Source organism: Schistocerca americana, chromosome 2 (genome assembly GCF_021461395.2).
Source record: "Schistocerca americana isolate TAMUIC-IGC-003095 chromosome 2, iqSchAmer2.1, whole genome shotgun sequence".
Lineage (NCBI taxonomy): Eukaryota > Metazoa > Arthropoda > Insecta > Orthoptera > Acrididae > Schistocerca > Schistocerca americana.
This window is the reverse complement of record NC_060120.1, coordinates 446,420,231-446,441,193: the sequence shown is the minus strand read 5'-3', so window position 1 is coordinate 446,441,193 and position 20,963 is coordinate 446,420,231. Positions and strand designations below refer to the sequence as shown.

The window sequence follows — 20,963 nt, the reverse complement described above, 5'->3', positions numbered from 1 at the left end:
ACTGGGCTGCTCGGTGGTCTGACCAAGGACAAAATCCAAACATACCCCTCTGACCAGGTAGTCTTTGCCATCTGTTGGGTGATGAAAAAGGTATATTCTTCCTTAGTGCCCACAGTCACTCTTCTCACCATTGATACAGTTGTGCTTCCATCCAAGATCAAAGCAGTCTGTGAGGCTGTCACAGTTTGACTGTACATTCTGAACCCGATGTGCTACACCAGTGTCACTATTTCAAGCATTCTCGAATGTCTTGTTGACACCCGGCCAAATGTGTAACCTGTGGTAGGGATGTGCATGAGGGTGATTGTCCACCTCCTTCTCCTTGGTGTATCAACTGTAATGGTGGCCATGCCGCTTCCTCTTGTGTATCTTGATGAGTGGTCTGTCCACAAGATCTGGATAAAGGTAAAAGTTACGTACCCAGTCGCTCACAAGTTATTGGCTAGTCGCAAACCCTGCGTTCTATCATCTGGCACTTACAGTACTGTTCTTGCTACATCTCGTTCCATAAAGAACATAGCCATGCATACATGTGACCTCAAATTCAGCTCTGACATTGTGAAATTGCCCAGTGTCATGGTAGCATCACAGTCCCCTCGCCCAGCTGTGCAACAAACATCAAACTCTTGCCTCGCGGGGCAAAATCACCAGCAGGCCAGAAAGGACAGAAGGAATGCTTCTGTGAAGACTTCCTATGATCTTCTAGCCAACCAACACCTGAGTGTTCCTCTGCTAACTGGAAAGGCTCGAATAAGTCCAACAACGGCAAATGGTATTCTCCTTTGCCGACTTGAAGATCCTCTTCAAGGGTGTTGCCATGTGATATCTTCGTCCGGCCTACCACCGTGTCACTGGTGTGCACCACCAACCACTTTTCTGCACTGCAGGCTGACAGCAGAAGAAAGCTGACGCTTCTTTGGACCTCATGGAGCAGGATCGTCCCTGCCTCAATGCTCTGTAGCAGCGAATCTTCGCAGGCTGGCACTCGGCAGCCGCTGAGTGACACCACTTCATTTTTTCCTCTTCATGACTCTGTTCAAATGGAACTTTCATGGCCTTCGACCCAACAAAGAGGATTTATGGCTGCTTTTAGAATTGCAGCATCCACTTGTACTCTGCCCTCAGGAAACAGCTTATTGGGTAGCTACCTCACCCATTTCTGCTGCTCGGTGACTTTGATGCACACCATGCCATAGGGGTTCTCCCAGAACCTGTTGGAGAGGTGCCCTCTTGGCTGATCTTATTAATCAACTTAACCTTTTCTGTGTTAACACAGAGCACCCACATTCCTTTCAGACTCTGCGTGCACCTATTCCCATTTGGGCCTATCCTTCTGCACTGCTCATCTTGCCCATTGTCTTGAGTGGTCTGTTCTTTCTGTCATCTACTCGAACAACCATTTCCCGTGTGCTATCCGTTTGCTGACTCCTACCCCACCTCCGTGCACACTCAAATTGCAGCTTACTAAGGCCAACTGAAGGCTTTACTCCTCCCTGGTTACCTTCAACAAACACGATTTCCCCAGTTGCGATGACCAGGTGGAATATCGTACAAACATTATCCTTATCGCTGCAGAATTTTCCATTTCTCGCACTTCCTCTTTAACAGGCCGTGTCCCAGTCCCTCGGTGGACCGAGGCACGCTGCAACGCAGTTCGCGCATGGAGACGTGCTCTCCTTGATTTTAACCACCATCCTATGATGGCAAACAAAAAAGCTAGCTGGATTACATTCACTAGTCCTTTTGACAGTTCCACCCCCTCTTCTGTCATGCGGGTGAACCTCCAACAGCTTTCTGGGACCAAGATCCATTCCCCAGTCTCCAGGCAGTAGCAGATGATGTCATCATGGACCCTATCACTATCACCAACACCCTGGGCCGCCATTTTGCTGATATTTAGAACTCCTCCCACTATCACCCTGCCTGCCCCCATTGGAAAGGAGTGGAGGAGGCTCTGGCGATACCCTTCTCTTCTCAGAGTTATGAGTGTTACAATGCCATCATTACTATGAGGGAGCTAGATCATGCAATCACTTCATTCAGCTTCTCTGCCCCAGGGCTAGATGCTGTTCTCACTCAGATGTTGCAGCATGTTTCTCTTACAGGTAGGCGCTTTCTGCTTGATACATGTAACCACATCTGGACAGAGGGCAATCGTCTTTACTCATGGAGCATCGACAATGGCTTCAGTTTTTCCACTGAAAAAACTGTGTTTATGAATTTCTGGTGGTGCAATTGGTTTCTCCCACCATCTTTACATCTTGGGCCTGTTGCTCTTCTTGTCATTGAAGCTACAGAATTCCTGGGGCTCCTGCTCGATAGGAAACACTCTTGGTCCTCTCTCTTACCTGGCAGCCCACTGTATGTGTCCTCAGTGGTACTTCCTGGGGTGCAGATCGAGCCACCCTCCACCGTTTGTACCAGTCCCTTGCTCGTTCGAAACTAAACTGTGGGTACTTTTTTCGTGCATCTGCGCATCTGTACTTCTTACACCGTCTCAATACTATCCACCATTGTGGCATCTGTTTGGCCACTGGCACCTTTTACACTAGCCCGGTTGAGAATTTGCATGCCAAAGCTTCCAAACTTCCAGTATCCTACCACTGTCACTTCCTCCTCAGTAGATATGGATGTCGTTTGTCTTACATGCATGGCCACCCGTCCTATGCCGCCTCCTTCGATGACTCCTTTCATTGCCTGTACGGGGCGTGTCCCTCTTCTCTGTTACCTCCTGGAGTTCGCTTGCGGCACTTGGTCCTGCAGTTGAACTTCTCGCTTCCTGCAGCTTTCCTGGTGGGTGTGAACCCTTCGCCACCTTGGATTCATGCGGCAGCCCACGTTCACCTTGGCCTTCATTCACTTCCTGAGAGCACTACACCAGCCTCGCTCTATCACCTTCAGTTTCACAACCTTCACGTGGAATTTCGCAATAATAACTGTGTGTACACTGGTGGCTCTTAGACTGACCATGGTGTCAGGTGTGCCTCCATCGTTGGTGCCTATGTTTTCTAGTATTGGCTTGTGGCACACTGCTCAGTATTTACAGCAGAGCTCTTCGCTATATATCAGGCCACGGAGTACATCTGGCGACACAGGCTTTACAGTTGTGTCATCTGCTCAGACTCTCTCAACGCGCTGCTAAGCCTCTGTGCACTGTACACTGTCCATCCCTTAGTGCAATGGGTCCAGGAAAGCTTGCACCTGTTCACTCTATGGAGCCACTGTGATGTTTATGTGGGTTCCTGGTAATGTCGGTCTGATAGGAAATGAGGCTGCTGAAGCTGCTGCCAATGCTGCAGTCCTCGTACCTCAGCCCACTAGTTCTTACATTCCCACTGATGATCTCCGTGTTGCCGTCTGTCAGGTGATGGTGTGACTTTGGTATTGCCATTGGCCCTCCCTTCATGCGAATAAGCTCCAGGTTATTTAGCCTCTTCCAGTGGCTTGGATGTCCTCCTCTCGCCCCTCCCACCATGAGGAGGTCATTTTAACTAAGTTGCATATTGGGCACTGCCGTTTTAGCTATCGCTATTTTTTAAGTGGTGCTGCCCCACCACTTTGTACACCTAGTGCCCAACTTTTAACTGTATGCCATCTTCTGATGGAATGCCCTTTGTTTAACTGGTTATGTTCCTGTTTTGCATTTGCTGTCTGAGGAGTTATCGGCTGTTTTAGTGAATGATGTGTGGGCTGTCAACTGCGTTTTGCCTTTTCTCCATCGTAGCAGTATGGCAAAGACCATTTAATTTTTAGTTCTGGACCTCCATTTCTCTATTGCATATTTTTTAGACCTTTCTCCTTGTCCTGGTTTTTAGCCGTCTTGTCTTCTGTCATTGGGGATTGACATGTAGTCTTTTTTAAATCCTCTCTCTGTCTTCGCATTTCACAGTTTTGACATTGGCACATATGACCCTAGTTGTTTTTGTGCCCTAAAGCAATACAAAACAGAAGGGGGGAGAAGTACGGAAGTCCTTACATTTTTTTGTCAACTAATGTCTTTACTTATGCTTGAGATTTCAAAATTTGTCAGGGAAAAATTCTAACACTTGTTTAGAAATCGGGAAATATTAGGGAATTTCACTTGGGGAAACTTGTGGCAACCCTGTACATGTTCTGACATGCCTGCCCCTTATTGCGACTTTGCTACAGCAAACATTATGAATTAAAATTTGGTGAGATTCTCTATCCACCGCATTTTTACTGTATATATTGTAATTTTTGCGAAGTTGTCCTATGGAAGCCTGATCACCTGTCATGCGACATACACATCCCAGTGGTAGTGAAAGGGTTAAAGACAAGGAAAACAAAGATAACAAGCAGATAAATACAAAATAGGAGGAAAACACTTCAATTGAACAAGAGAAGACAGGAGAGGAAACCCAGAAAGTGAAATACCAGAACAGACAGAATTTGGATACCAGAGAAGCTGAACTGACAAGCACTATTATCAGGTCAAAGATAAAAGGAGGATCGACTGAATCAAAAAGCAAAGAGGAAACAGACAGACAATGGTACCCAAATGATACAGAAAGTGTTGGACATATTGTGGAAAGCTCCTGCATTTTGTTGTTCAAAGTGAATACTGTACACGACATGGTTGCTGGATGAGACACATTTTCATATATTTGGCTACAGTAATTCCTTAAAGTTTCATGTATATGCATTCAACAGCCCTGCTGACCTTTAAAATCAGATTGGTGTTTAGTTCACAGTGTGTCAGCCCTAACTTTGCTCTGTGAAATTCAATAACTAAGAAAATTGTGAAGTTACTAAGGCTCTGTTCTAGCAAATGTGGCAGTTAGCTGTCTGTTTGCACATGAGCTAGAGGAGGAAACTGTTTCTCCCCGTGCACTTTCTGGGAAGTGTGCCCTCCAGAAAAAAAGGGCAATGTATGAAGCCTTCATGATTACTGTAGCAGAATCTTGTCAAAAGACATCTCACAAAACCCAAAGAAATTCTTGTCATATATAAAGGCCATCAGTAGCACCAAAGTTAGTGTCTAACCACTAAACAATGACAGAGGTAGCACAACAAAATTAGAAATGATGAACTCAGTTTTCAGATGTTTATTTACAAAGGAAATCTCTGAATACTGCTCCACTTAAATTCTTGTACCACTGCAGAGAAGAATGATGCAGGTATAAGTGCTTTTGACTTACAGAAACAACTGAAATCACTTTAACTGAGCAAAGCTACATGGGCCAGTCGAGTTCTTTTCAGATTATATCTAGAAGTTTTGGCTGAGTTATTCCCTTTTTTAAAAAAATTTAATATAGATCTATCAAGCAAACTACTGTGTCTGGGAGTTGCAAGAAAGCACAGGTCAAATGAACCTATAAGAAGCATAACAGAAGCGATCCCTAAAACTACCACCCAGTATCTTTGATATCTATCTGTTGTGCAATTTAAAACAATATTTTTAGCTAAAATGTAATGAAGTATCTGGAATATTATGACCTACATTCCAGTCAGCATGAATTCTGAAGATATCGGTCATGCAAAACCCATCTCATGACATCCTGAAAGGTAGTTGGATGGTTCTTCTGGGTGGAAAAATCGTCAGAAATTATTCTTAAAATGTATGCCATTGTAATATATTACTTAGTTTCTTTTGTACTAACTACTTCCAATGAATTTTCACAGAGTAGTATAAGGGTTTGCATTTATTGCATGAGCTTTTACAATTGTAAGTTCAGTGTGGCTATCTGACTCCTACCAAACAGTCTAACTGCTCCTTGTTTGATTAAAACAATTTTCATACACATTCTTCTTTGGTGACTTTTGATCTCTTCTTCTCTGAGCAGCCCCTTCAGCATCTGTGGAATGTTGGAAACTCCATGACACATGTGTTGTGACATAAAAGCATCTGCAGACGAACATAAAATGCTACACCCTGTCCAAGGAGTTTCTCAGACAAATAACAGCCAAACAGACTATCTTCACTAACCCAGCATATCCTATGTAAGAGTGCAAATCTGTGTGCTATTTTAAATATCTCTTTAGTAAAACATGAATAAATGCACAGTTTCTCATTTATATATTACTGGCTTATCACCCGCTGCTTTGTTCACTGAGACTGTGTGGAATCTGAAAGCCCCTGCAAGCCACCTTGAGGCATGCAGAGAGTGCCAGTGTGACCATATGTTTGCTGTGCTTTGGAGTGGGCATCCATCCCACGTCAGTAAGGTTGCTGTCTCCACTGGCTGCTGTTGTGCTGTTTTGGCATTCTGCTGCCTCTGGACTTGCTGGTCTAGCCATGACTGGAACCTGGACCAGAGTAGTCGACCTAGTGTAGGAGAATTTTCTAATAATAAAGAATGTTTTACTGACCCAGCATTCTTGACTCTGTGCTCTCTGCAGTACTGGAAGATCCCACCCTCGTTGCACATGCCATTCTGGTGGCAGTGAAGTGGTCAACACAAATGCAATACCTGTACAGGATTGCATGCAGTGATTTTTTTGGGTAATTCCACATGACATAATTCAACAGGACAATGACTTGTCACATATGGTGTTCAGTGTGCAAGAATTTTGCAAAGAACAATGGGTAGATACTGCTGCTTTCCTGGCACATGTTTTCCTGACATGTTGCCAATAGGACATGTTTGGGATATGCTTGATTGACAATTTATTTGTCCCAAACTTCAAGCAACAGCAAATGATGCTTCAAGGGCAGTTTGGAGTTGTTGGGAATAAATCTGGGCTTAGTTGATTCCATGCAATGAAGTTTTAATTGCAAAGTGCAAGGGATTTTCACACTATGCTGAATTCATGGAATCAAATATCATGTACAGTCCAAAAGTCCTAAAAATTAATATATTGTCTTGCAGTCTGAGGTATGAAATTTGTTTCACAGGTATGCTTCTTAGTTTGACAAATGTCAGTGTACTTTTATTTTAATTTATTGTTTATTTATAAGTTTTATTGCTTTATTTTTTATTGACCAGGCTGGGAGGAAACAAATCAGAATTACATTGTAACGAATGAGAAGCAGCTGGCAACCAAAAGTACTGCAGAACCATCTGTCCTTTTTTCATGTGGACCACAGTTTGGACCAGGACATGCCGTGGAATTCACTGTAAGTAATAGGTGGCAGGTTCAAAATGTAGCACACTGTTTAAGTGTAGTGAAAAAAAAATTCTCAGCAGTTTTTTCACCTACATTTAATAGCAATCCATGAGATACATTATTTCACCTACTCATTGTCAGGTAGGATGTAAGTGTTTGTTATTAAAGCAGTCTTTGTCGAGGAAGTACAGTAGTCGTCGTAGTAGTAGCAATAGTAGTAACAACTGACTGCCAAGGATCATTTTACAATGTTAGAGCTCTTGTTATACAAAGATTCATGAAAATAATTGAATATATCAGCAGAATAAAGGTATTGGAAGTGCTTTTCCTTAAATCAGATTCTGATTGATGGTATAAGGAAAGACAGTCATTCACATAAGGAAGCTGTTGGTGCCTGTAGCTCAGCTAATAAACTAGCATTCTTTTTTTATAGTGCACAATTACAGCACACGCCAGTGACCCAAACATTATTTATATTCGTATCTAATGCTCAATGTGTAACTCTGCAGGATTGATGATCTCAGCAGTTTGGTCCCATAGAAACTTACCACAAATTTCTACCTTTGCAAGAAGGTAACATGTTTTCCTGATACCATTGTTTGTATTCTATCTGGTATTTTCCATTATTGCAATAAAAGTGAAAGGTGATCAAATGTTGGGAAACCTTTATTTCGGGGCGCAATTTCTGTTTCAGGTTGTAAGCAAGAGCCTCTTCAGAAACCCTGCCCACCCCCCTCCTCCCCCCCCTCCTCCCCCCTCCCCCCCCCTCCTCCTCCTCCTCCTCCTCCTCCTCTTCCCCCCTCTTCCCACCTCATCCTCCTTTCCTAATGTTCAAAATAGTTCAGTTTAAGGCAGTGATAACTTCACTCGACAGTGGCCTATAATCACGTCACATCTGGTTTGATCTGTGCTTCAGTACTTCATGATGTGCTTTTAATTTACTATGCTGTAGTTTGATTATGTGATGGTGATTTGGAATGAAAGAAGTTGAACCATATACTAAGTAGCACTCTCCTGCTAAATTCTATTCCACACGCTCAAATATTAAAAGCTCAAATTTACATCAATTTATCCATATTAGTAACTAGAGTTAAATGCACTTCAGTTAACATGACAGCTCCTTTAAGACCAAATAGTGTGCCTTCATCGCACATAAACCATCCTGGCATTGTAAATTATAAATAATTCAATTTAAGTTCATACTAATAATTGGATTACCAAAACTTTAATATTTCCATGCTCTGCTCATTCTGTATTTCACAGTAATCATATAAGAAACTAAATAACATACAAACAACAGAGCTTAATGACATTTTGCACCTTAAAAAATTATTCTGCGCCATATGCTAGTCCATGTGTGATTGAACTGCCCATCTCCAACTACAGAGTACATTTCATCCTTTATTGGTGCACTTCAACAATGCCCAGTATCAGAAAAGGACTGTCTCGAGGGGGAAAAAAACCTTGTTTCACAGAGCGCCTAGCATTCAGTGCACATTGATTATTCATATGATTTTCAAACACATTTCTGTCGGTTTTTGAACATTTTTGAACACATTCTAAGTTGATTTCTGAATGAATCATGAGTTGACTTTCGAATGCATGTATAGTGTACTTGATGAGTCTGTCAGGGGGATCCTCGCCGTATCTAGAAATAAACCTTCCTGCAGACAAAAAGGGATGAGGCTATATGAGCTGAGCGGAGAAAGGCTGAACGGATGAATGCCAATCGCTGTATGATTATGTAGTTGATTGGGTCCGCGAGTGATTAGTATTGTTATAATTGCTAGCGAAATCCATAGATTCAGACTACCATTGTGGAAAGAAACGACTAACAGGAATAATGGGTAAGAAAGATTACATATTATCTTCTTGGTGTATCCTAGAAAATTTTTGGCCAGATTGCAGCACTAATAAGGGCCAGTTGTACAGTGGCTACCAGCAGCTAAGTTCTATTCTGGAAGTAGTGGGGAAATGTGTTGTACGGACATGCATCAATGCCTAACCAGAGAATAGTCGCAGGATAACTAAACCAATGATTCAGGCAGGGTTAGTGAAGTTAACCGATGAATAGTTACAGAATTAGTGATGACAAGATTGTTTGTTAGAATGAGGAAGGAGAAGAAACAGGGATATCAGACAAATTAGGGAAGAATATGATGATTCCAAATTTATATAAAAATTTCGTACTACTACTTTTCCATCTCCATAGATTACTGGTAGGACAATGGAAAACGAATCAGTGTGTGAAAAATAGAAAACAGAAGTAAGTGATGAGGATATGGGATTGGAAACTGAAGGAGAGTGAAAGTGCCGAGAAGTATAGAGAATTAATCACACAAAAATTTCCAAAAGACGTTTTCTGTGATGTAGAAAAAGAATGGAGTTTATTCAAAGACACTTTAGTCAAAGCAACACAAGAAGTATGTGGTACAACATCTGGAAAGGAAAAAGTAAGACAGTCAAGTTCATGGGACGATACCACAATCCAAGCAGTTTGAAGAAAAAATGGAGCATGGAGAAAGTGGTGGAAAACTAAAACTGATGAGGACCATAAAAGATATATAGAGGAAAAGAACAAGTGCAAAGAAATAGTGGAAAAAGCAAAGAAAAAGGCATGGGAAGAGTTTATATTAAAAAAAAAAACTGAAGATGTGAAGAGCAATAAAAAAATCTTCTATGAAATGATATAAAATAAAAGGAAGGCTTCTGAAGTATCAGTAAAGATGGAAACAGAGGATGGTACTGTGATTGAAGATCTGAGGAATATAAAAGATCTCTGGAGAGAACATTTTAAGAAACTGTTAAGCACTTAGGTGCAGGCACACAGGGATACAACAAAGAATGGAGAAATTGAGAAAAATTGGGAAGAAATGGAAATAGCTGTGAAGAAGATGAAGGGGGGTAAAGCCCCACGACCTGATGAAATATTAGTGGACATGATAAGAGCAGCGGGTCCAGTGGGAATGCAGTGGCTGTATAGATTATTGTCAAATATGTGGAGAAATAGTATAATACCTGACGATTGGAGGAGACATTGTTCCCATCTTCAAAAAAGGCAATAAAAGACTTTGTAAAAACTACAGAGGAATAACCCTTATGAGTCATACAGCCAAGATTATTGAAAGAGTTTTACTAAATCTGTGGTGTCACCGCCAGACACCACACTTGCTAGGTGGTAGCCTTTAAATCGGCCGCATTCCGATAGTATACGTCAGACCCGCGTGTCGCCACTATCAGTGATTGCAGACCGAGCGCCGCCACACGGCAGGTCTAGAGAGACTTCCTAGCACTCGCCCCAGTTGTACAGCCGACTTTGCTAGCGATGGTTCACTGACAAATTACGCTCTCATTTACCGAGACGATAGTTAGCAGAGCCTTCAGCTACGTCATTTGCTATGACCTAGCAAGGCGCCATTATCATTTGCTATTTATCTTGTGATGCATGTACCGTCCGACCGATGTTCACCAATTATGGATTAAAGTTAAGTATTGAAGAAGCTACGTACTTTACTTGCTAGTCTCAATTACTTTACCTGTTCCAGACCTCACGCCAGCCTGCGTGAGTTTAAACGCGTGCCTTTCGTCTACCCGTCATTGTGGGTTGGCTGTCTTGCCAGTCCACAACAAAATCAAATACATGAAAGGAGCTGAGTGAAGAACAGCACGGGTTTAGCAAAGGAAGAAGCATGATCGACCTGATATTTTCTATCTGTCAACTGATGGAAAAAGTTGGGAGTATAACAAAAGGGTGATAATGGTTTTTATAGACATAGAGAAGGCATATAACTCAGTTAACAGGGAAAGACTCTGGGAAGAAATGAAGAAGATAGGTATAGAAGATGGATACATTAATGTAATAAAGACATTGTGCAGAGAACACAATTTTAAAATTAGAGCACCATTGGGGAACTCTGAATACTTCAAAATAAGACTAGGACTTAAACAAGCAAGTATTCTATCTCCTGCACTTTTTAATGTTGGGATGGAGGGAATGGATAGGGCAGTTAAAAGATATAGTAAAAGAAAAAGACAAAAAGATGATTTTAGCGGATGATACGGTAATATGGGGCAATAAAGATGTAGATGTACAGCTACAACTTGATGTGTGGAAGGAAATAATGAAAGGGTATGGATTAAAAATAAATAAAGATAAGAGTGAAGTAATGGAATTTGGAAGAGACAAAGGAATCAACGGGAATATTACTTTGAATGGAGAACCCCTCAAAGTGGTAGACAGTTTCACTTATTTAGGGAGTGAAATATCTAGTGATGGAAGAATATCCAACAAAATTAATAGGAGGTTACAGAAGGGAGGCAATTTCTAGGAAACAATAAAACACCTGATTTGGAATAAGGAAGTTTTAGAAAAATCAAAACTTCTTATGTAAAGACTTATTACTTCCCTATTGTCACGTATAGAGAGAAACATGGACAATGACAGAAAGGGTCTGGAGCTGACTGCAAGCAGGGGAAATGAAATTTCTTAGAGCAGCTAAGGGAAAACCAACAAAGTATGAGAGAAGAAATTTTAAAAAAAGAGGTTAAGATGGTATGGGCATGTTAAGAGAGGATGCATGGGCAGAGATTTCCCAAAATTATGGAAGAAATAAAGATGGATGGAAAAAGACCTAGAGGGTGCCCAAGAACACAGTGGAAAACGGGTGTGAGAATATCTGTGGAAAGGAGAGGTGTGACCTGGGAGCAAGTGGAGGTAGAAAAGGGGTGGGAGGACCAAGCAAAATGGAGAGAACTCATCAGCTCCCAGACCCGGCAGTATCTGAAGCTGGATCCGGATACAACAACTACTTTTCCATGTCATGCTTGAGAAACTGGAGAGTATGAATGAAATGTGAAACTATTTCCTAACATAAAGCTTTTTGCTTATAGTAGGCCTAATACGCATTTGATATTGGTACTTCATGAATTATATTCTATCGAGTGATAAAAATGACCATTTGTGCCAAAAAACAGTCTCGTTTATTTGGTGTGTGTGTGTGTGTGTGTGTGTGTGTGTGTGTGTGTGTGTGTGTTACAATTGCTGCAGTTTTAGAACCTATTTTGTTTTCTCTAGCAGACAGTGACAAAATAGACATAATCAGATCGAGAAAACACACCAATCTTGGGTACTATTTGTATTAACAGCTTTCTCAGTATTAGACATCAACATTTTGATTTTTCACGTAACAAAACATTCAATGAACTTTGATGGGATAATAGATCCTGTCGCAGAAAGGAAAGAACGCCATGTAAAGCTGTAGCAAGATTAGAGAGAAAAAAATGCTAGGAGCTAAGGATTGAAGAAATGTATACTGTCATGCTTGTCTCTTGTCTTTACTGGTTGTATGTACCCTATACATATTTTTATTTTACACAAAACAGCAAGTTATTAGCTAACAGGCAAGAAAGAGTGCAAATTTCCTGAAGAGTTCTTGTTCTCCCAATTACAAATAATCCCATCTGAGGTTTTTTTAAACAAAAAAAGAGGGGCAGGATGTCAAACCGACTGACTGGCAGGAGGAGAGGCACTGCAGGACAGTTTAATTTCCACTGTCATGAATATAGTTTGATGGCATCCATTACAAAATATACACATTTCAATTCCACGGAGTGAAACACAATGACATGCGACAGAATAACACTGTGTGAAGAGGCGTGGCTCTACACTTTGGCGCACTTAAGACCAAATAACATGTCTTACATTTCCTCGAACACATATGTTGTATGTATTTTTGAAATTTAGATTGTTTTAAAAATTTTGACATCCTATCTCAAATGCTCGAGGGGGGGGGGGGGGGGTCGCCACTATCTAGTATTGCCCCAGTTCGGAAATTTCGTAGATCCTGACCTGTGTTTACATTGAGTGATTTTGCTGTTTCCTCTCCGTTTACTGCTCTCACTTCAAATGAAAACGGATTTCTGTGGCCGGGAGCTATCAAATACATTCACGTAGTTACGGAGGGCTAAAATATGTTATTAGTTTCAGATTTTATTTCCACCATTATGACAGTCAAGCATTAATCGCCTTGCAGAACAATGAAGTTATTTTTGCCGGTTTGCTAAAGAAATTTGGCTTTTATTAATCTTTTCCACTGAGGCAGTCAATGTATTTGAAACAAAATGTATAATTCCACACAGTTGGCTAGTTTCAGTTGTTCACTGCATTTCAGGTGCACGTTTTCATCTTGTAGCACATTTGGCATTATCCCATAATAAAGAACCAAACATGAAATAATACAGTACTGGTAGTCCAAGAAAATTTACATCCCGAAAAACACACTGGAAAACTTAATATCAGGTCGAGGCCTACTTCATTGGGAATTTGGACAGACGAATGTGCACTTCAAGTGTGCACTTTAACTCTGCACATTTTAGTATTGCTCATGAAAGTCTGATGGTCTTGAAGTATGTCTGATGTCTTGTTTCTTTTATGACATAATGTAAGATCTTTCAATGTTTTACATGTACAAACATACAGGCTTCCTACGTCGTCATAGCTGCGCAAGCGGTGTGGTGCCTGTTATCTGGTGACTGCTGAAACAAACCTATTTGTAACAGGTTGTGGGAAAATATTGCGAATGGCGGTTTAAAAAGCGTTACTTTCAAAGTAAATTTCCTTTTACGCAAGTTGAACTATGTGCAAGAATGTATAGAGAATTTCTTAAATCACAGAGTGTGCGTCTCTCATTTAAAAATCAACTCTTTGATGAGGAACCATTTATATGAATTTCGAGCCCTAAAGATCAGACATTTATATGTTATCATTAAAAATTTTCCTGGCACATTTGTGTGATATATCTTAAAGTGTAACACATGCAAAAAAGATCAGCATTAAATGTGAAAGTTTAGCTTTTCTTGCAGCTCATTAATCTTAGAGACCAATATTATATGTGGAAGCATTTCTTTTCTTGTAGCAACACTATGTATATTAATTTAAACTATTAACTTTTCCTGTTTGTGTGTTCGCACTACTCAACAGTGATGTTGCTATTGGCTGACTACATCAAGTGTCCTATGCTCTGAATATCTGCGGTCGTCGGCTGGCGAGAACATTTGACATGAGCTATGTCTGGCTTGCAAAAGCAGTTCGCAATCTTGATTCCAATGCTTCTGAAAGTAACCTGCAGTGTTTGGTGGAATTTGAATTAATACTTATGTAATACAAAAATATGCAGCGTACAGTTTGCTGCACATCAAAGATCTTTCCAAAACATGTATTTTTTTCCCCTGATTTTTCGTTTTCTAAAGTGCTGGGAAATTCTACACTCGTGTATAAAACCATAATCATTTAAAGGACTGACAAGTTTTACAGTTCCGAGGTAGAATGTACTGTCACTTAACATGGAAAGAATGTGTTTTTTCCTGGGAGAAAATGTATTTTTAACTGAGATATCTGGGAATTGTTTTTCCTTGTTTGTGTACAAATCCTGAAATTTAAAGATACATATTCATCAGAATGAATATAAGAGAAAAAACTGCAAAAATTGAAAGAGAAGGTGGAGGAGGATCTTGTATAAATTGCAGGTTGAACAACATAAAATGCAGAGGGAGGGGGGAGACACCACAGTGAAGTCAAAAAAATTTCACTCCTTTTCTTCCAGTAAATATATGCATTATATTAATCTACCTTAATCTCACCACTCATCAAATGGGAACAGCAATCAGTCGCCGACAGGCACAGAGTATAGGACAGATAATATCTGAGAACACTACACTGCAGCATAGCCCAACTGGTGCACCTAGTTGCAGAGCATGCTTCACAGCATAATGTGGCTGACTTTAATGGCTATCCATACAGGTACACCTGCTTACATACTCCAAACGCAACCATGTGGTGGAGGGTGTCTTGTACCACCGTTAAGCATTCCTTTTTCAGCTCCATTTGCAATTGGAGCAAGGGAAAAATGACTTGGCTATATGCTTCCATATAAGTCCTAATTTCTCTTGTCATCCTTGTGATATATTATGTATCTCCAAATCCAGAATGACTCTCCATTGCTCTACAAGGGATTATAGAAAAAAAAACATGTATGCACATACTAAGTTTATTTTGAAACCTTAAAAAATGGTTACCTTTTTACAGGTAACTGAAGGAGACAATAAAAGTACCAGTCCACAGAAAATAAAATCAGATAGTTATCTCCCTTGGTCAGATACAAATGCCTCTTTGTCCTCCTCACTAGAATGGTCCACAGAATCTGCAATGTCACTGATACTGTCATGATTATCTTGCATTTCTGCCCATAGTAGATACTCTTCACTACCATCTAATGCATTTGAACACAGTACTTCTTAAAGCCATTCACAATTGATACACAGGATATGTGTGTCCAAGTAGTATGGATCCATTCCACAGTTAAATATACCAAAGGCTTCATCAAATTCCCAGCAGTAATCTATTGCTGTACAGTTGCTTCAGATGGTCTTCAAATGGCTTATTGACCATGATATCTAACAGTTGTAGTTGCAAAGACATTCCTTCTGGAATCACGACAAGATCTGTGTTTAATCTGAGGATTTCTGCCTTCACTGCTGGTGTCAGTAATCAACTCATTGGTCATCCTTCCTTTTCCATTGCAACAAAATGTGACACCAGGTAGAAGCTTTTAATTGGGCATAGTTTTATGACTGAGGATGATGTAGGGTCACGTCTTTGTTCCATTGACAAGCACACATAATGTCTTGGTGCTTCGCCATCTCTCATTGCCCATAGTACAAACTAATGTGCTTTTGAGGCCTTTCTCTTCTACTGTTGTACTGAATGGCATGTCAAAGTAAACAGGAGTTGTCAGCATTTCCGGTTTGTACTTTTTCAGTCTTATAATGTGTCGCTAATACTCTCCCAAATCCTCCACATACGGTGCTGTAAGATGCTAAACAAGGGATGTTTGACATCGAGGCACAAGTCCATTGAGCGCATCATCCTTGTATACCACACAGAGCTGGCTTTAAATTGGACACTATGAACCTGTGCCAACTCGCCTGATTTATTTCAAATGACAGTGAGGTGAAACAGTCGTTAGCAGGCAACCCCTGGGGAACTACAGCACCTCATTTGTATAATGCTTACCTAGGCATGTGGGGCTCTGTCCAGGTGGACTTTTATTTCCATAGCTGCTCGTGTGACCGAGATGGACCCCTCAGAATCATCATCTCCTCCTCCCAGCCAAATAGGTGGGCTGCTGGTAGGTACCAACACTCAGTCGTTCAAGAGGCCTCGTGTTACAAGCCCTCCATATTCTGAAGCTATTAAGAGTAGCTCAATATTTCATAACAGAGTGGATGCTGCAGATCAGTATTTGTATTTGATAGTTAAAAGAAAAGAGAGAACCTTTGAGAAAGTCACCCCTTTTTACATTCAAAAGGATTTAGAGAGCATAGAGACATAAAAATTGGTCAGTAGGACAATTGGTGAGCAGGACACTATTGCTTGAAACTTCTAATTCACTGGAGGCAATGAACCTGCAAAAATGAAATTCTCTGGGGAATATACCATTGAAACTGAACTCTGCACCAAATTGAATTACAGAAAAGGATTTGTGATATGTGGGAATCTGGTACCTATCTCCAAAGAAGAACTGAAAGTCGAGTGCACGTGAGAAGGAATAGTTGACATGCAGAATATCTTACAAATCCAACTCATTTATGCTGACGTTCAGCAGTACAAAACTTCTAGAGCATATTATTAAGGCAGGTTCCCTTCACCTCAGTTTGCAGCCTTAGATCCCCAACCCTATGCATTGTTTTATATGTCAGTGCTTTGGGCACATCAACTTAGGTTGTAAAGGAGAAGCCACTTGAGGCAAATTTGGTGAAGCCACCCATGAAGGAGTTGGCTGTTCATCTCCTCCGAAGTGTGTTAACAGCTCTGGGGTTCACCCTGTCTGGAGTAGGGACTGCAATGTGTTTTGTGAAGAAAAGAAAGATACAGGATACCAAAACAACCAAGCATATCTTGTATGGTGAGGCCAAAAATATCTACAATGCCATGCAGCCACCAACATTCACTACCTCCGTTGATTCTTTTGTTAAACAGCCTGTTCAGAAGATCGTCGATGCCTGTACAAAATTGTAGGGTGCTAGTGCCAGTACTAGCATGTGCCTTTGACATTGTGCTTGTCCTGCTGCAATTACTTTGAAGCCTGTACCTCTTCCCAGACTGTCAGCCAAGGCCATGGTTGCGACCATTGCGGATCTCCCGCTCCTCCAAAGGTTCAGAATGGTCCATCGTCCAGTACTGGTGCTACTACCTCCATGGCTGCAGCTCCGGATTATCCCCAGGCAGAAAAACTGAAATATAAGACAAAAAATCAGCTGCCAGTGGAGACAAGAAGCAAGCAGTCTCACGATGTTGACATCCCTCTCTGTGGTTTCTCTCATGACTCGTCTACAGAGCCGATGGATCTTTTCAGCCTGGGGCAACATCTCACTCCAACATTGAGCCTCCACTGACTGTGGGCTGGCCTCCATTGCGGAAAGACAGGTGAAAGTACAAGCTCCATGATAGAGGGCTCCTGTATTACAGTGGAACATAAGCGGATTCAGGACATGTGTAGAGGAATTGAAACTGGAATGCCCTCTGTGTTTGTGTTTCCAGGAAACACATTTTAAAGCATCTGGTGTCCCAGTACTATCACAAGGATGACCTGACTGGGGAAAGGGCCAAGGGAGGGGTCACTTTGTTTGTCAATAATGCGCACTGCTCGTCTGCTCTCCCCATAGCTACTGGCCTGCAAGAGGTTGCCATTGAAATTCACATATTTCAGAAGATCACTGTTTGCTACTTGTATTTACCTACGCATGATGTGATTGACTCTGAGGCTCTAATGGGTCCTATAGAACAACTCCCACAACCATTTCTCATACTGAAATACTTCAATGACCATCATGTACTGTGGGGCTCGACCTCTACTTGCCTCGGAGTCAGGTTTTGGAGAGCCTCGTGCTGCTTCATGAGCTGTGCAACCTCTACACAGGCACTCCCACTCATTTCTGTGCTGCTACTGTGTCATCCTTAGCCAACAACCTCTCTCTCTGCTCTCCAGCCCTTGCGAACTCTGTTTAGTGGGAAATCATTGATGACCTCCATTCCTGTGACCACTTTCCACTCTGCATTCACCTACTACATGGAGCTCTCCCTGAAAGGATGCAACCACAGTGGATGATCAGCAGAGCCAATTGGGTGCTGCTCAACCAACTAACTGTGTCTGAATGCCATGACAGCATCCAGGAGGGAGTGGACCACGTCACGCAAGTAATCCACTGTGCCGCTGACTTATCCATTCCAAAGTCCTCTCATCTTCCTAGGAGGTACATGTCCCTTGGCGGACCAACGAGTGCCATTCAGACATGCGGGTCAGGTGTGCAGCTCTGCGACAGTTTAAGTGCTGCCCAACGCTGGGAAGACCTTGCAGCCTTTCAAGTAGCAAGGGCAAAGGCTTGATGCATCAGCAAGGAGAGCAAGAAAGGTAATGGCAAATGTTCCTGGACTCGATCAACTATTCTACTTGTTCTGTTACAACGTGCGAAGCCATCAGGAGGATTTCCGGAAAAGGCAGTCGGTCTCCTGTAGCAACATTGTTGAACCATGTTTATCTCCAAATAACACCTGGAGATTTCAAACATACAATGGCAGAGCGTTTTGCACTGACTGGTGCTGCTGCCAGCCAGGATCCAGTGTTCCGTCATTACTGTGCCATCATGGAAAGGCTGAATGGACTTCGGGTCTAACAGTTCGGAGAACCCGCAACTGCCCATTCTTCGTCTGGGAGCTGGATTCGGCACTCTCTGCAGCTTGTGATACTGCTCCCAATCACTACCACATCTGATACAGCATGGTGCAGAACCAGCAACCAGTGTCAAAGGAAATACTTTTACAATGTTTTAATTTGATGTGGCAGGCAGGCAATTTTCCCAACGTGTGGAGGAAGACAATTTTGGTACCTCTTCTCAAACCGGTAAAGGACCGAACACGTCCCTGTAGTTATCGGAGCATTGCCTTTATGAGTTATTTAGGGAAGCCCTTGGAGTGAATGTTTAACCATCGTCTGGTCTGGATGTTGGAGACCAGGCAGCTGCTAAGACATTCTCAGTGTGGATTAAGGGAATTCCGATTCACTATCGACAACATTTCCTGGCTTGAGACAGCTATTCAGCAGGTTTTCCTATGTAAACAGCATTATATACGTACATGTTTTGATATCAGTAAGGAGTACTTTACTTCCTGGAGACACCGTATTCTCAGGCAGCTCCACCAAAGGCCACCTCCCCATCTTTGTTTGGCCCTTCCTGCCAAAGCACTTTTTTCAGTACTGAGCTGGTGACGTAGTTTTGAGCAGGAGAATGGTGTTCCTCAGGGCAGTATTTTAAGTGTTACCCTCTTCTCCATAGCCATAAACACTACCATGTCTATGGTAAGTAGTCCTGTAAAATGCTCCTTATTTGTGAACAACTGTGCAGTTTTCTGTTTCTCCCCAGCATTTCAACAGCAACTCGTCGGTTGCAACTTACAGTAAAGAGGCTGGAGGTGTGGACTGCAGAGACCAGTTTTAAATTTTCTGCACAGAGAGAGAGAGAGAGAGAGAGAGAGAGAGAGTGAGAGTTCATTCAATTTAACCATTCTCATTGTATTTTTAATTAATGTGAATTGTGTATGTGGAACACCATTCTCCCTTTTAAAGACTCTGTGTGTATTTTTGGGCCTCATTTTTTACTCCAAACTGTCTTTTACCAGACCTGAAGGTCGTGAAAGCAGTCCTAAAAGGCAATGAATATTTTGAAGTGTCTTACCGCAGGTCTTGAGGAGCAGATAGGGTGCATCTGCTCCAGTTTTACTGAGAATGTTTGCAATTGCACCTGGACTATTTGTGCACAGTGTACAGGTCAGTGAGGCCTTCTTACCTGAAGATCATTGATGCTGTACACCATGAGTGGATCAGGATGGCCAAGGATGCCTACAGGACCAGCTCCATACTCAGTCTCTGTGTTGAAATTCAAGAGACTGAGCACCACCACGTACCATCCAGCACCGGCTTCTTATAATGTCAGGCTTGTCACTTCCTCACTACTCCTACTTCCCCAGCATACCATACCGTTGCTTGTCTGGCTATGGAATTCATCTTTATAAATTATCCGTGGGCAACTAGGCTGTTTCGGATCCATGCAAAATGTGTGTTGGAGTCCCTTTATGTGTTGGACCTTTATGTGGGGCACTTATGGGCTCAAATCTGGGATTTTAACCGACTGCCATCCTGGCTACTGCAGAAGTCTCAAGTAATTTTAGATTTGGTGCAGTAGAGGAGGGAGTGCCCTCCAGCTTCTGTTTTTAGTACGCTATTTTTAATGAGCACCCTGATGTGGCGCTGTACTCATGGATAGGTCTAAAGAAGGGGACTCATTTAGTTGTTCTTTTGTTTTCTGGGATTTTGTTCTCAGGAGTCGGTTGCTTCCAGAGTGCACTGCATTTGATGCCAAACTATCCGCGATCTTGAGGGCGCTGGAGCAGATGAGATGTGCCGTCCCTGCAAAATTCCTTGTCTGTTCTTACTTGGTGAGTACCCTTCAGTCCCTAAAACACTTGTATCCAGCTGAAAAAGTAGTCCAGGATATCCAGGACACCCTTCTCTGGTTACAAAGGTTGGGGAAGTAGGTGTCCTGCTGGGTGTCAGGGCACATAGGTATAATGGAGAATGGAGGGGCAGATATAGCAGAAATGGAGGCATGTTTCTCAGTTAGTTCAATGTGGCATCCTCCTGCATGCTGTAATTTCATTTTTGAGGTACAGAGTCATGGGTTGATGGAAACATGAGTGGCTGGAAGTGACAGACAACAATCTCTGTTTTTAAGGCCCACAATGCGGCCATGGTGTACCTCCTCCCAGTTGCGCAGATGGGACA

The 20,963-nt window shown here is 42.0% G+C and overlaps 1 protein-coding gene across 1 annotated transcript in view; it reads left to right on the top strand.

The window, feature by feature from the left end:
• The window catches only part of LOC124595335 (cytokine receptor-like factor 3), a 133,501-nt gene that overhangs the window by 91,307 nt on the left and 21,231 nt on the right, over positions 1-20,963 (top strand). Inside the window, exon 5 of the mRNA XM_047134044.1 lies at positions 6,948-7,078. Within this exon, the coding sequence (XP_046990000.1) occupies positions 6,948-7,078 (131 nt within the window). The remainder of the gene's footprint in view (positions 1-6,947; positions 7,079-20,963) is intronic.